We start from the raw sequence: 11,570 nt of genomic DNA, 5'->3' as shown, positions 1-11,570 counted from the left end.
TCAAGCTGATCTCAAATTCCTGCCTCAGCCTCCCGAGTAGCTGGGACTACAGACAGGCGCCCGCCATCTCGCCCGGCTAGTTTTTTGTATTTTTTAGTAGAGACGGGGTTTCACCGGGTTAGCCAGGATGGTCTCGATCTCCTCACCTCGTGATCCACCCGTCTCAGCCTCCCAAAGTGCTGGGATTACAGGCTTGAGCCACCGTGCCCGGCCTCATTTTCTTAAAGATCTGTTTCTGAGAAAAAAATTTCTATTTGCTTATCAGATATATATTTGATATATATGTCTGTGAATAGTGTGCAGAGGAAATTAAAATTATCCATCCTCAATAAACGGAGGTGGTTATCATAGGCCCTGGCTCTGGGAATGGGGTCCAGGTGTACAGTGAAGGGGGCAGGAGACAGGGGAGTCAACCCTGGGTATCACATCTAAATGCCTACTAATGGACTGTGTAGGGACAGGTCCCTCATGGGTAGAAAAACAGAAAAAAAAACAGTGCTGAGAACAAGTAGGAAAGAGACCTAGAGAATAGGCACAGTGACTCACGCCTGTAACCCCGGCACTATGGGAGGCCGAAGCGGGCAGATCACTTGAGATCAGCAGTTCAAGACCAGCCTGGCCAACATGGCGAAACCCCATCTCTACTAAAAATACAAAAATTAGCTGGGTGTGGTGGTGCGCACTTGTAATCCCAGCTACTCAAGAGGCTGAAGCATGAGAATCACTTGAACCCGGGAGGCAGACGGTGCAGTGAGCCAAGATCTCGCCACTGCACTCCAGCTTGGGCGACAGAGAGAGAGACCTAGAGTATCTTGGTACCCTAAAGGTCCCACAAGGTCTGTGCAGTACTGTAGCCTTTTTTCCCTTTTTTGTGTGTAAAACATACATAAAATTCACCATCATAATTTTAAGTGTGCAGTTCAGTGCCATTAAGAACATTCATACTAGTGTGCAACCATCACCACCATCCATCTCTAGAACCCTTTTTATTTTGCAAAATTTAAACGCTATGCCCATTAAATATCCATTATCCAATTTCCCTAACCCATGGCAAACGGTATTGTACTTTTTCTATCAATATGACTACTCTAGATACCTGATATAAGTAGAATCATATAGTATTGTCTTTGTATGAATGGCCCATTTCACTTAGCATGTCAAGATTCATCTTGCAGCATATGTGAAAACGTCCTTCCTAAGGTTCAGCAATATTCTCTTGTATGTATAAACTTCCTTTTGTTTATTCATCTGATGAAAACCTGAGTAGTTTCCAGAGTTTACCTGTTGTGAATGATGCTATGTACACAGGTGCACAACCTATTTGAGAGTTTGCTTTCAATCTTTTTATTTTCCCAGAAATGGAAATGCTGATCATATGTCATTTCTACATTTTAATCTGGGGATCTGCCATACTGTTTTCAGCAGGCTTATACCATTGTACATTCCCAGTGATAGTGCACAAGGTTCTCAAACATTCCACATCCTTGTCAGTATTGTTTTCCATCTTTGATACTACTAATCCTAATGAGATGGTATGTATGTCTTGAGTTCGATTTGTATTTCCCTAACAACCAATGATGTTGAGCATTGTTACGTGCTTATTGGCCATCTGGATATCTTCTTTGGAGAAATGTCTATTCAAGTCCTTTCCTCCATTTTAAAATTGGATTGTGTCTTAGCTTGAGTTGCTAAAACAAAATACCATAAATTGGAAAGCTTAATTCATCAACAAACATTTATTTCTCATGGTTTGGGAGGCTGGGAAGTCCAATATCAAGGCACTGGCAGAGCCCATGTCTGGTAAGGGCCTGCTTCCTGGTTCAAAGATAGCTATCTTCTCACTGTACCCTCTCATGGTGAAGGGCAAAGCTAGCCCTCTAGGGACTCATATCAGGAAACTAATCCCAATTACGAGGCCTCCCTCTTCATGATGTCCTCCAATCCTAAAAACCACCAGAGACAGGGCCTCCAAATACCATCACAATACGGGGATGGGGGTGGGGGTAAGGTTTCAACATATTAATCTGAGGGGGCATACACTCAGCCAAAACATTACACCTCCGGCCCCCAAAATCCATGTCATCATATGTAAAATATATTCATCTCATCCTAAAGGCCTCAAAAGTCTCAGTTAATTCCAGCATGAAGCCTAATGCTTAAACTCAAACTCCAAAGTGTCATCTCAATATCACAAACTCAGATATGGATGAGATTCAGTTCATGCTGAGGCAAAATCCTTCTTCAGCTCTGAACCTGTGAAAACCAAACTCGTTGTGTATTTCCAAAATATGAGACAGGCATAGGATAGACATTCCTATTCCAAAAGTGAGAAACAGGAGAGAGGGGTGAGCTCCCAAACAAGTCTGAAACCCAGAAAGCAAACTGAAGACTTTCCATATTCTTTGGATATGTAGATACTTGTAGAACTGTCCTCCACTATGCATTTTCACAGGTATTCGAAGGTTGTGTGATAAATGAAAGCTTTCCCACATTCCTTACATAAGGTTTATCTCCATTATGAGCTCTTTCATGTCTCTGAAAGGAACTGGAATAACTGAACGTTTTCCCACACTGCTTACATTCATAGGGTTTTTCTCCGGTATGAGTTCTTTCATGTATTCTAATGGAACTGGCATAATTGAAGGCTTTCCCACATTCTTTACATTCATAGGGTTTTTCTCCAGTATGAGTTCTTTCATGTGTTCGGACAGAACTAGGACAGTCAAAGGCTTTACCACATACCTGACATTTATAAGGTCCATCTCCAGTGTGCAGTATCATATGTTTTCTAATCCTTTTAAGAGAAATGAAGGCTTTCCCACATACCTGACATTCATAGGGTTTCTCTCCAGTGTGAGTTCTTTCATGTATTTGAAATGAACTGGGACAGTCAAAGGCTCTACCGCATACCTGACATTTATAAGGTCCATCTCCAGTGTGCTTTATCATGTGTCTTCGAACGCTTGGGAGAGAAATGAAGGCTTTCCCGCATTCCTTACATTCATAGGGCTTCTCTCCAGTGTGAGTCCTTTCATGTGTTCGAACATTACTGGAAGAACTGAAGGTTTTACCACATTTATTACATTCATAGGGTTTCTCCCCAGTATGAGTTCTTTCATGCTTTCGAACGTAACTGGGAAAAATAAAGGCTCTCCCACATACTTTACATTTATAAGGTCCATCCCCAGTGTGCCTAATCATATGACTCTGAAAATTTGTGAAAGAAATGAAGGCCTTCCCACACTGTTTACATTCATGGGGTTTCTCTCCAGTATGAGTTCTTTCATGTATTCGAAATAAACTGGGGCGGTCAAAGGCTTTTCCACATTCCTGACATTTATAAGGTCCATCTCCAGTGTGCCTAATCATGTGTCTCTGAAAACTTGGGAGAGAAATGAAAGCTTTTGCACATTCCTGACATTCATAGGGTTTCTCTCCAGTGTGCGTTCTTTCATGTATTTGAAATAAACTGGGGCGGTCAAAGGCTTTCCCACATTCCTGACATTTATATGGTCCATCTCCAGTGTGCTTAATCATGTGCCTTCGAACACTTGGGAGAGAAATGAAGGCTTTCCCGCATTCCGGACATGCATAGGGTTTCTCACCAGTGTGAGTTCTTTCATGTCTTCGAAAGGATTGACAAGAACTGAAGGCTTTCCCACACTGCTTACACTTGTATGGTTTCTCTCCATATTCCTGATAGTCATAAGGTTTGTGTCCAAGGTGAGATCTGATGTGTCTACTAAGGGATGAATGATGCATGAAGACTTTCCCACACAAACTACATTCACATGGTCTTACTATAGTAGGAATTTTCTTGTTCAGATTAAGATTGAGAATCTGACTGAAGGCTTCTCCACACTGATCATACTCTTTACTTTCACTGAGTCCCTCTTCCATGTGATTGCTGGAAAAAACAGAAAGCATGATTTAATGGCTTGTGACTTTATATTTATTAATAGTTTTTCGACTTACATTTTTACCATAATCGGGGAAAGGGTAGGTTTTCAGGCCTGTATGAATTGTTTGAAAGTGAAGAGACGGAATGCTCTGCAAGAGGGCTCGACAGTAGCTATTATCAAAAAAGTGATATTCATATATACAGTTTCTTAATACTATTTCCAAGTGAATGATTTTGCAACACTAAACATCTATGTCACACTTTTTCTTTTTATGGTGAAAAAGTTGTAGGAATAAATAAATTTGAAGCTGGGCTTACTGGTTTGTTTCCTTATTTTTAAAATTTCATGGCCGGGCACAGTGGCTCAAGCCCGTAATCCCAGCACTTTGGGAGGCCGAGACGGGAGGATCACGAGGTCAGGAGTTCGAGACCATCCTGGCTAACACCGTGAAACCCCGTCTCTACTAAAAAATACAAAAAGCTAGCCGGGCGAGGTGGCTGGCGCCTGTAGTCCTAGCTACTCGGGAGGCTGAGGCAGGAGAATGGCGTAACCCGGGAGGCGGAGCTTGCAGTGAGCTGAGATCCGGCCACTGCACTCCAGCCCAGGCGACAGAGCGAGACTCTGTCTCAAAAAAATAAAACAAAATAAAATAAAATAAAATTTCATGACATGCTAAGAAGGGGACATTGCTTTCTCTTGTCAGTGCAAATTACCTTAAAATTCTCCCCTGATTTTTGTACCAATCTTCAATGCTCTGGTCTTCCCATTTTTTTCCTAAAATGGGAAACATGAAGCAGCATGAAACATGCATTAAAGAGCAAGAAACACTTCTTCTCTAATTGACTAAGAGAAAGAATGATGTCATCCTTACCTACACAGGCCAGGTTTCTAAAGGTTTCCCGCATCACATCTCTGTAGAGTTTCTTCTGGGAAGGATCCAGCAAAGCCCACTCCTCAAGTGTGAAGTTGACAGCCACATCCTCAGAGGCCACTGAGTCCTAAAACATCCCAAATATGCAACACAGGAGAAAGAATGAGATGACAGTACAGGGATGTAAACCCAATTCATAAAAGTTCACAAACGGCTAGGTGCGGTGGCTCACGCCTGTAATCCCAGCACTTTGGGAGGCCAAGGCAGGCAGATCACCTGAGATCAGGAGCTTGAGGCCAGCCTGGTCAACATGGTGAAACCCCATCTCTACTAAAAATACACTAATTAGCTGGGCATGGTGGCGTATGCCTGTAATCTCAGTTACTCAGGAGGCTGAGGGAGGGGAATTGCTTAAACGAGGGAGGCGGAGGTTGCAGTGAACCGAGATCACGCCACTGCACTTCAGCCTGGGTGACAGAGAGAGACCCCGTCTCAAACAAACAAACAAAAAACAAACAACAAAAAAGTTGACAAATGATGTGGCGGTCTCCAAACATTTATTTTATGACAAATAAATATGGTTGTCAGAATTCTGTCTACATTCACTTTCTCATAAATTTAATTACCCCGTGAAAACATGCAACTGGTCTCTATATTTTTACTGTAGTCACTACAAGTTTTATTGGTCTCTAATGGTAGGATCCAGTTCACCTTGGAGAAACAAATAAAATGCTATACAAAGAAAATAAATTTTGGCCGGGCCCGGTGGCTCAGGCCTGTAATCCCAGCACTTTGGGAGGCCGAAGCAAGCAGATCACGAGGTCAGGAGTTTGAGGCCAGCCTGATCAACATGGTGAAACCCCGTCTCTACTAAAAATACAAAAAAATTAGCCAGGCGTGGTGGCGCGCGCCTGTAATCCCAGCTACTCGGGGGCTGAGACAGGAGAACAGCATGAACCTGGGAGACAGAGGTTGCAGTGAGCAGAGATTGTGCCATTGCACTCCAGCCTGGAGGACAGAGAGAGACTCTGTCTCAAAACAAAATTTAAGATCATCATTCCTTCTGGAAAAAACTTCCATTTCCTTTCATATCTCACACCAATCAGCATTCCATGAAACACAGGGTAGGCCAGGCGCAGTGGCTCATGCCTGTAATACCAGCACTTTAGGAGGCAGAGGCAGGCGGATTGCCTGAGATCAGGAGTTTGAAACCAGCCAGCCCAACATGGCAAAACCCTGTCTCTACTAAAAATAAAAAAAATTCCCCAGGCATGGTGGTGGGCGCCTGTAATACCAGCTACTTGGGAGACTGAGGAAAGAGAATCGCTTGAGCCCAGGAGGTGGAGGTTGCGGTGAGCCGCAACTACACTCCAGTCTGGGCGACAAGAGCAAAACTCTGTCTAAAAAGAAAAAGAAAAAGAAACACAGGATAAAACCTGAAAAAGGTTTCCATGAATAAATAAATACACACTGAAGAAGTGGAACCATTTTCTTCTGTTCCCTTCATCAAACATGAGAGGCCAGAAGGCCCACAGAAATCCACCTGCTGACAAAATCCAGCTGACCATACTTTCCTGAAGGATTCCAAGCCATTAGACATAGACAGATCATGAAAATATTTCTTCGTAAAAGTATTCATTTTAACCTGCATGTATAATATTTGTTATAGACTCACTGATTCCTTGGACTCTATCCTATTTCACTAGACTAGGAAGCTATTGGGAAGATATGACTCGGGTATGAGGAAGAAGGTATGGCAACTTAGGCAGCACCCCCTCACCCAGCAAAATCCCCATAGTCATGAACGTCAAGGACAGTTTCCCACCTATTTTTACCTTAAATGCACACATACTAAGAAGACAAAATGCCAGAAGAGTTTTTTCTGGCAGATACATAACAAGGTACCCTATGCCTTGCTAACCTTGAGGAACAGGTTAAGAGTTGCAATTTCTGAGGGATTTCATTCAAGTCCAGATGGTTTGATGGCGAATTTGACCATGATTATAAAACACACGAAGGGATCAGCAGTGCTTTTCTCCAAAAGAACATAAAATCCTCTTTCTCAAATTTCAAGAGGAAATGATTCTGACCAGTCACTATGTGGTATTACATTGTGTAATGTCAAGGCAAAATAAAATAAGGGGAAAGATGGGTTCTTTTGGTTTTCTTAGAAACGGGAACTTGCTTGGTCATCCACACTGGAGTGCAGTGGCATGATCATAGCTCACTGAAGCCTTCATCTCCTGGGCTCATGTGATCCTCTCTCCCGAGCCTCCCAAGTAGCTAGGACTATGGTCACAAGACACCACGCCTAGCTAATTTTTAAATTTTTTGTAAAGATGGGGTCTTACTTTGTTGCTCAAGCTGATCTCAAATTCCTGCCTCAGCCTCCCAAAGTTCTGGGACTACAGGTGTGAACCACCACACCTGACTGGAAAGATGGGTTCTCAGAAAGAATGAAATGTCCTCAAGATAACCTCTCACAAAATATTTTTTAAATTCTATAAATCCCCTAAAGACTGTGGAAAAGTCAACAAAAAGTCCTTCTCTGAATGTAGCAGGAATAACGAATATCTGATAATGGTCAAAGTCTTCTGAAGAACACGATAGCTTCCCTAACCTTTAACAAGAATTCTGAACACTGGCCTGGCACGGTGGCTCATGCCTGTAATCCCAACACTTTGGGAGGCTGAGGCGGGAAGATCACTTCAGTTCACCTGAGTCAGGATCATTTGAGTCAGGAGTTTGAGTCTGGCCTGGGAAACATGGTGAAACCTCGTCTCTACTAAAAATACAAAAATTAGCCAGGCACAGTAATACGCATCTGTTATCCCAGCTACCTGGGAGGCTGAGGCAGGAGAATCACTTGAACCCGGGAAGCGGAAGGTGCAGGGAGCCGAGATGGTGCCACTGCATTCCAGCCTGGGTGACAGAGCAAGACTCAAAAAAAAAAAAAAAAAAAGAACATAGGAGAGCCATGGTAGGCACTGGGGAGAAAAGACCACGTATCTTTCTTACAATACCACAGCAGGCCACAACCCCAGCCAGGACCAAAGACTCACTAACAAATCATATGATTACAGAATACGTCACCTCCAGGTAAAATGCTCAATTAAAGCCCAAGAAGGAAGGTCAGAGACAAGACAAAAAAAAAAAAAGCAAGGGCAACTAATAGAAAAAAGTAAAAAATACAGTAGATATTAATACAACTACTGATAATCACTTTGAATGTCAATGGTCCAAATATAATTAGAAGACAGATACTGTTATAGTGGATTTTAAAAACATAGTATGTTGGCTAAAAGGAAACCACTTTAAATACAAAGACACACGTATTAGGCCGGGCACGGTGGCTCAAGCCTGTAATCCCAGTACTTTGGGAGGCCGAGACGGGCGGATCACGAGGTCAGGAGATCGAGATGAAACCCCGTCTCTACTAAAAAATACAAAAAACTAGCCGGGCGAGGCGGCGGGCGCCTGTAGTCCCAGCTACTCGGGAGGCTGAGGCAGGAGAATGGCGTAAACCCGGGAGGCGGAGCTTGCAGTGAGCTGAGATCCGGCCACTGCACTCCAGCCCGGGCGACAGAGGGACCCCTCGTCAAAAAAAAAAAAAAAAAAAAAGACACACGTATTAAAAGTAAAGGGATAGAGAAACATATAAAATGCTAACATTAATTAAAAGAAACATGACATAGCTATCTTAATATCACAAAGTACACTTCAGAGAAAGGAAAAAACACAGAGATAAGCCAGGTGCAGTGGGGCATGCCTATGGTCCCAGCTACTTAGGAGGCTGAGATGGAGGATCGCCTGAGCCCAGCAGTTCAAAGATATAATGCACTATAATTTATTGTGAATAGACACTGCACTCCAGCCTGGGAAACAGCGAGACCTTCATCTATACAAAAAAATTTTTTAGAAATTGTTTTAATTAACCAGTTGTGGTATCACACGTGTAGTAAGCTACTTGGGAAGCTGAGGCAGGAGGATTGCTGGAGCCCAGGAGTTCAAGGCTGCAAAGAGCTGTATGATCACACCACTGCACTCCAGCCTGGGTGACAGAGTGAGACTCTGTCTCTAAAAAAAATTAAATTAAAATTTTAAAATAAATAAAGAGATATAAGAGAGCATCACATAATGATAAAGGACTCAACATGCCAAGAAGACCTGACAACCCTTAGTGTGTGTTTGCATAACAAGAGTGGCAAAATACATGTGGCAAAATACAACAGATAGAACTGCAAAGAGAAATACACTAATCTACTTGTATAGTTGGAGACTGCAGCACCCCTCCAGCAGTAATTAAGAGATCCAACAGGCAGAAAATCTGAAAGAACACAGCGAAGTAAACAGCACCATCAAACAACTGGATTTAATTGAAATGCATGAACACTTCATCAAACAACAGCAAAACACAAATTCTTCTCAAGTTCACAGGAATATTCACAAAAATAAACCAAATACTGGGGCATAAAATACACCTAAATAAATTTGAAAAATTAAAAAAAAAAAAATCATGTGAGTCATTCATCTAGAAATCAGTAACAGAAAGATAGTTACCAACTCCCTCAAATCCTTAGAGATTAAACGACACAATTCTAAATAAACACATGGATCAAAGTAGTCTTATGAGAAATCAAAAATTATTTTGACTTAAAATGAAAATGAAAACAAAACTTATCAGAAATTATGGTATGCAGCAAAATCAGTACACAGAGGAATATTTACAGCATTGAACGCCTACACCAGGAAAGAACAAGGGTTTATAATTCATCATCTAAGAGTCTACTTCGGGCTGGGTGCAGTGGCTCACACCTGTAATCCCAGCAAATTTGGGAGGCCAAGGAGGGCAGATTACTTGAGGCAAGGAGTTGGAGACCAGCCAGGACAACATGGTAAAACCCCGTCTCTACTAAAAATACAAAAATTAGCTGGGCGTGGTGGCGCATGCCTGTAATCCCAGCTACTCAGTAGGCTGAGATACAAGAATCACTTGAACCTGGGAGACAGAGCTTACAGTGAGCCAAGTTCATGCCACTGCACTCCAACCTGGGTGACACAGCAAGCCGCTGCCTCCAAAAAAAAAAAAAAAACACAAAGAGTCTACTTCAGGAAAACAGAAAAACAAGAGAGCAAATTAAACCCAAGTAAGCACACAGAAAGAATACTTGCAGAAGTCAATGAAATGGTAGGAAATCAACAGAGATTTAAAAAAAACAAAACAAAAAAACCGTAAGTTGGTTATTGGAGAACACCAATATAATTGATAAACCTCTAGTCATGGTAACAAAAAAGAAATTACTAAGGTTAGAAATGAAAGGAGACAAGAGTAAAAAATAAAAAACATTTGACAAAATCTACCATCCGCTCATGGTGGCAAACTGGGAAAAGAGGGGAACTTCCGCCTCAGAAAGAACATCAATGAGGAGTCTGCAGCTAACATCACACTTAACAGTGAGAAACTAGACGCTTTCTAGACAAGATCAGAAACAGGGTAGGAATGTCTTCTCTCACCACTGCTATTCAACAACATCCTTAAAGTCCTAGGTAAGCAATAAGACAGAGGAAATAAAAAACTGATTGAGAGGAAATTGTCTTTGCTGCATAAGACATAATTATATAAAATATAGAGATGGCATATAAAAATATGCAAACATGCACATTTTGTCACTGTGGAATTACAAATTTAAAAAATTAAAGACTAACACAACCCTTATTAGAATGGCTACAATTTAAAACACTGAGAACACCAAATGATGGCAAAGATGTAAAGCAATAGGAACCCTCATTTGTTACTTGTAGGAATGGAAAATGGTACACCTATTTTGGAAGATGGTCAGTTTCTTGTAAAACTAAACCTACTCAGCCAGGCACAGTGGCTCATGCCTGTAATCCCAGCACTTTGGGAGGCCGAGGCAAGTGGATCACCTGAGGTCAGGAGTTCGAGATCCGCCTGGCCAACATGATGAAACCCTGTCTCTACTAGACACAAAATTAGCTGGGCGTGGTGGCACATGCATGTAATCCCAGCTACTTCAGAGGCGGAAGCAGGACAACTGTCTGAGCCCGGGAGGTGGAGGTTGCAGTAAGCCAAGATCTTGCCATTGTACTCCAGCCTGGACGACAGAGCAAAACTCTGCCTCAAAACAGAACTAGGCCGGGTGCAGTGGCTCAAGCCTGTAATCCCAGCACTTTGGGAGGCCGAGACAGGCGGGTCACGAGGTCAGGAGATCGAGACTATTCTGGCAAACACGGTTGAAACCCCATCTCAACCATGAAACAAAAAACTAGCCGGGCGTGGTGGCGGATGCCTGCAGTCCCAGCTACTTGGCAGGCTGAGGCAGGAGAATGGCATAAACCCGAGGGAGCTTGCAGTGAGCTGAGATCCAGCCACTGCACTCCAGCCTGGGCGACACAGCGAGACTCCATCTCAAAAAAAAAAAAAAAAAACTAAACTAAACTAAACATACTCAACATATGACCTAACAATCATGTTCCTTGGTATTTACCAAAATAAGTTGAAAACATGTTCACACAAAAACCTGTACATGGATGTTTATGGGAGACTTACTCATAATTTCTAGAATTTAGAGTTAACAAACATATTCTTCATAAACAAACAATCTGCATTAAATATAATCATATGGATAAAAAGAATATATCAAGCCATGATAAGACATAGAGGAAATTTAAAAGTACATCACTGGGGCCGGGCGCGGTGGCTCAAGCCTGTAATCCCAGCACTTTGGGAGGCCGAGACGGGCGGATCACGAGGTCAGGAGATCGAGACCATCCTG

General features: G+C 42.4%; 1 protein-coding gene across 2 annotated transcripts in view; it reads right to left on the bottom strand.

Annotated features, from left to right (window-relative positions):
* Positions 1-1,371: 1,371 nt before the first annotated feature.
* The window catches only part of ZNF564 (zinc finger protein 564), a 32,514-nt gene continuing 22,315 nt past the window's right edge, over positions 1,372-11,570 (bottom strand). Inside the window, exons 2-4 of one of the 2 annotated variants that reach the window (XM_011954743.1) lie at positions 4,774-4,900; positions 4,616-4,676; positions 1,372-3,907 (exon numbers count right to left, since the gene is read on the bottom strand). In XM_011954743.1, coding sequence (XP_011810133.1) covers positions 2,437-3,907; positions 4,616-4,676; positions 4,774-4,900 — 1,659 coding nt within the window. In that variant the 3' untranslated portion in view covers positions 1,372-2,436. The remainder of the gene's footprint in view (positions 3,908-4,615; positions 4,677-4,773; positions 4,901-11,570) is intronic. The other variant, XM_011954741.1, reaches the window with a different exon arrangement.

Source organism: Colobus angolensis, unplaced genomic scaffold (assembly GCF_000951035.1).
Source record: "Colobus angolensis palliatus isolate OR3802 unplaced genomic scaffold, Cang.pa_1.0 Scaffold39, whole genome shotgun sequence".
Taxonomy (NCBI): domain Eukaryota; kingdom Metazoa; phylum Chordata; class Mammalia; order Primates; family Cercopithecidae; genus Colobus; species Colobus angolensis.
The sequence above is the reverse complement of the archived record's forward strand: the minus strand, read 5'-3'. Positions and strand labels throughout refer to the sequence as shown.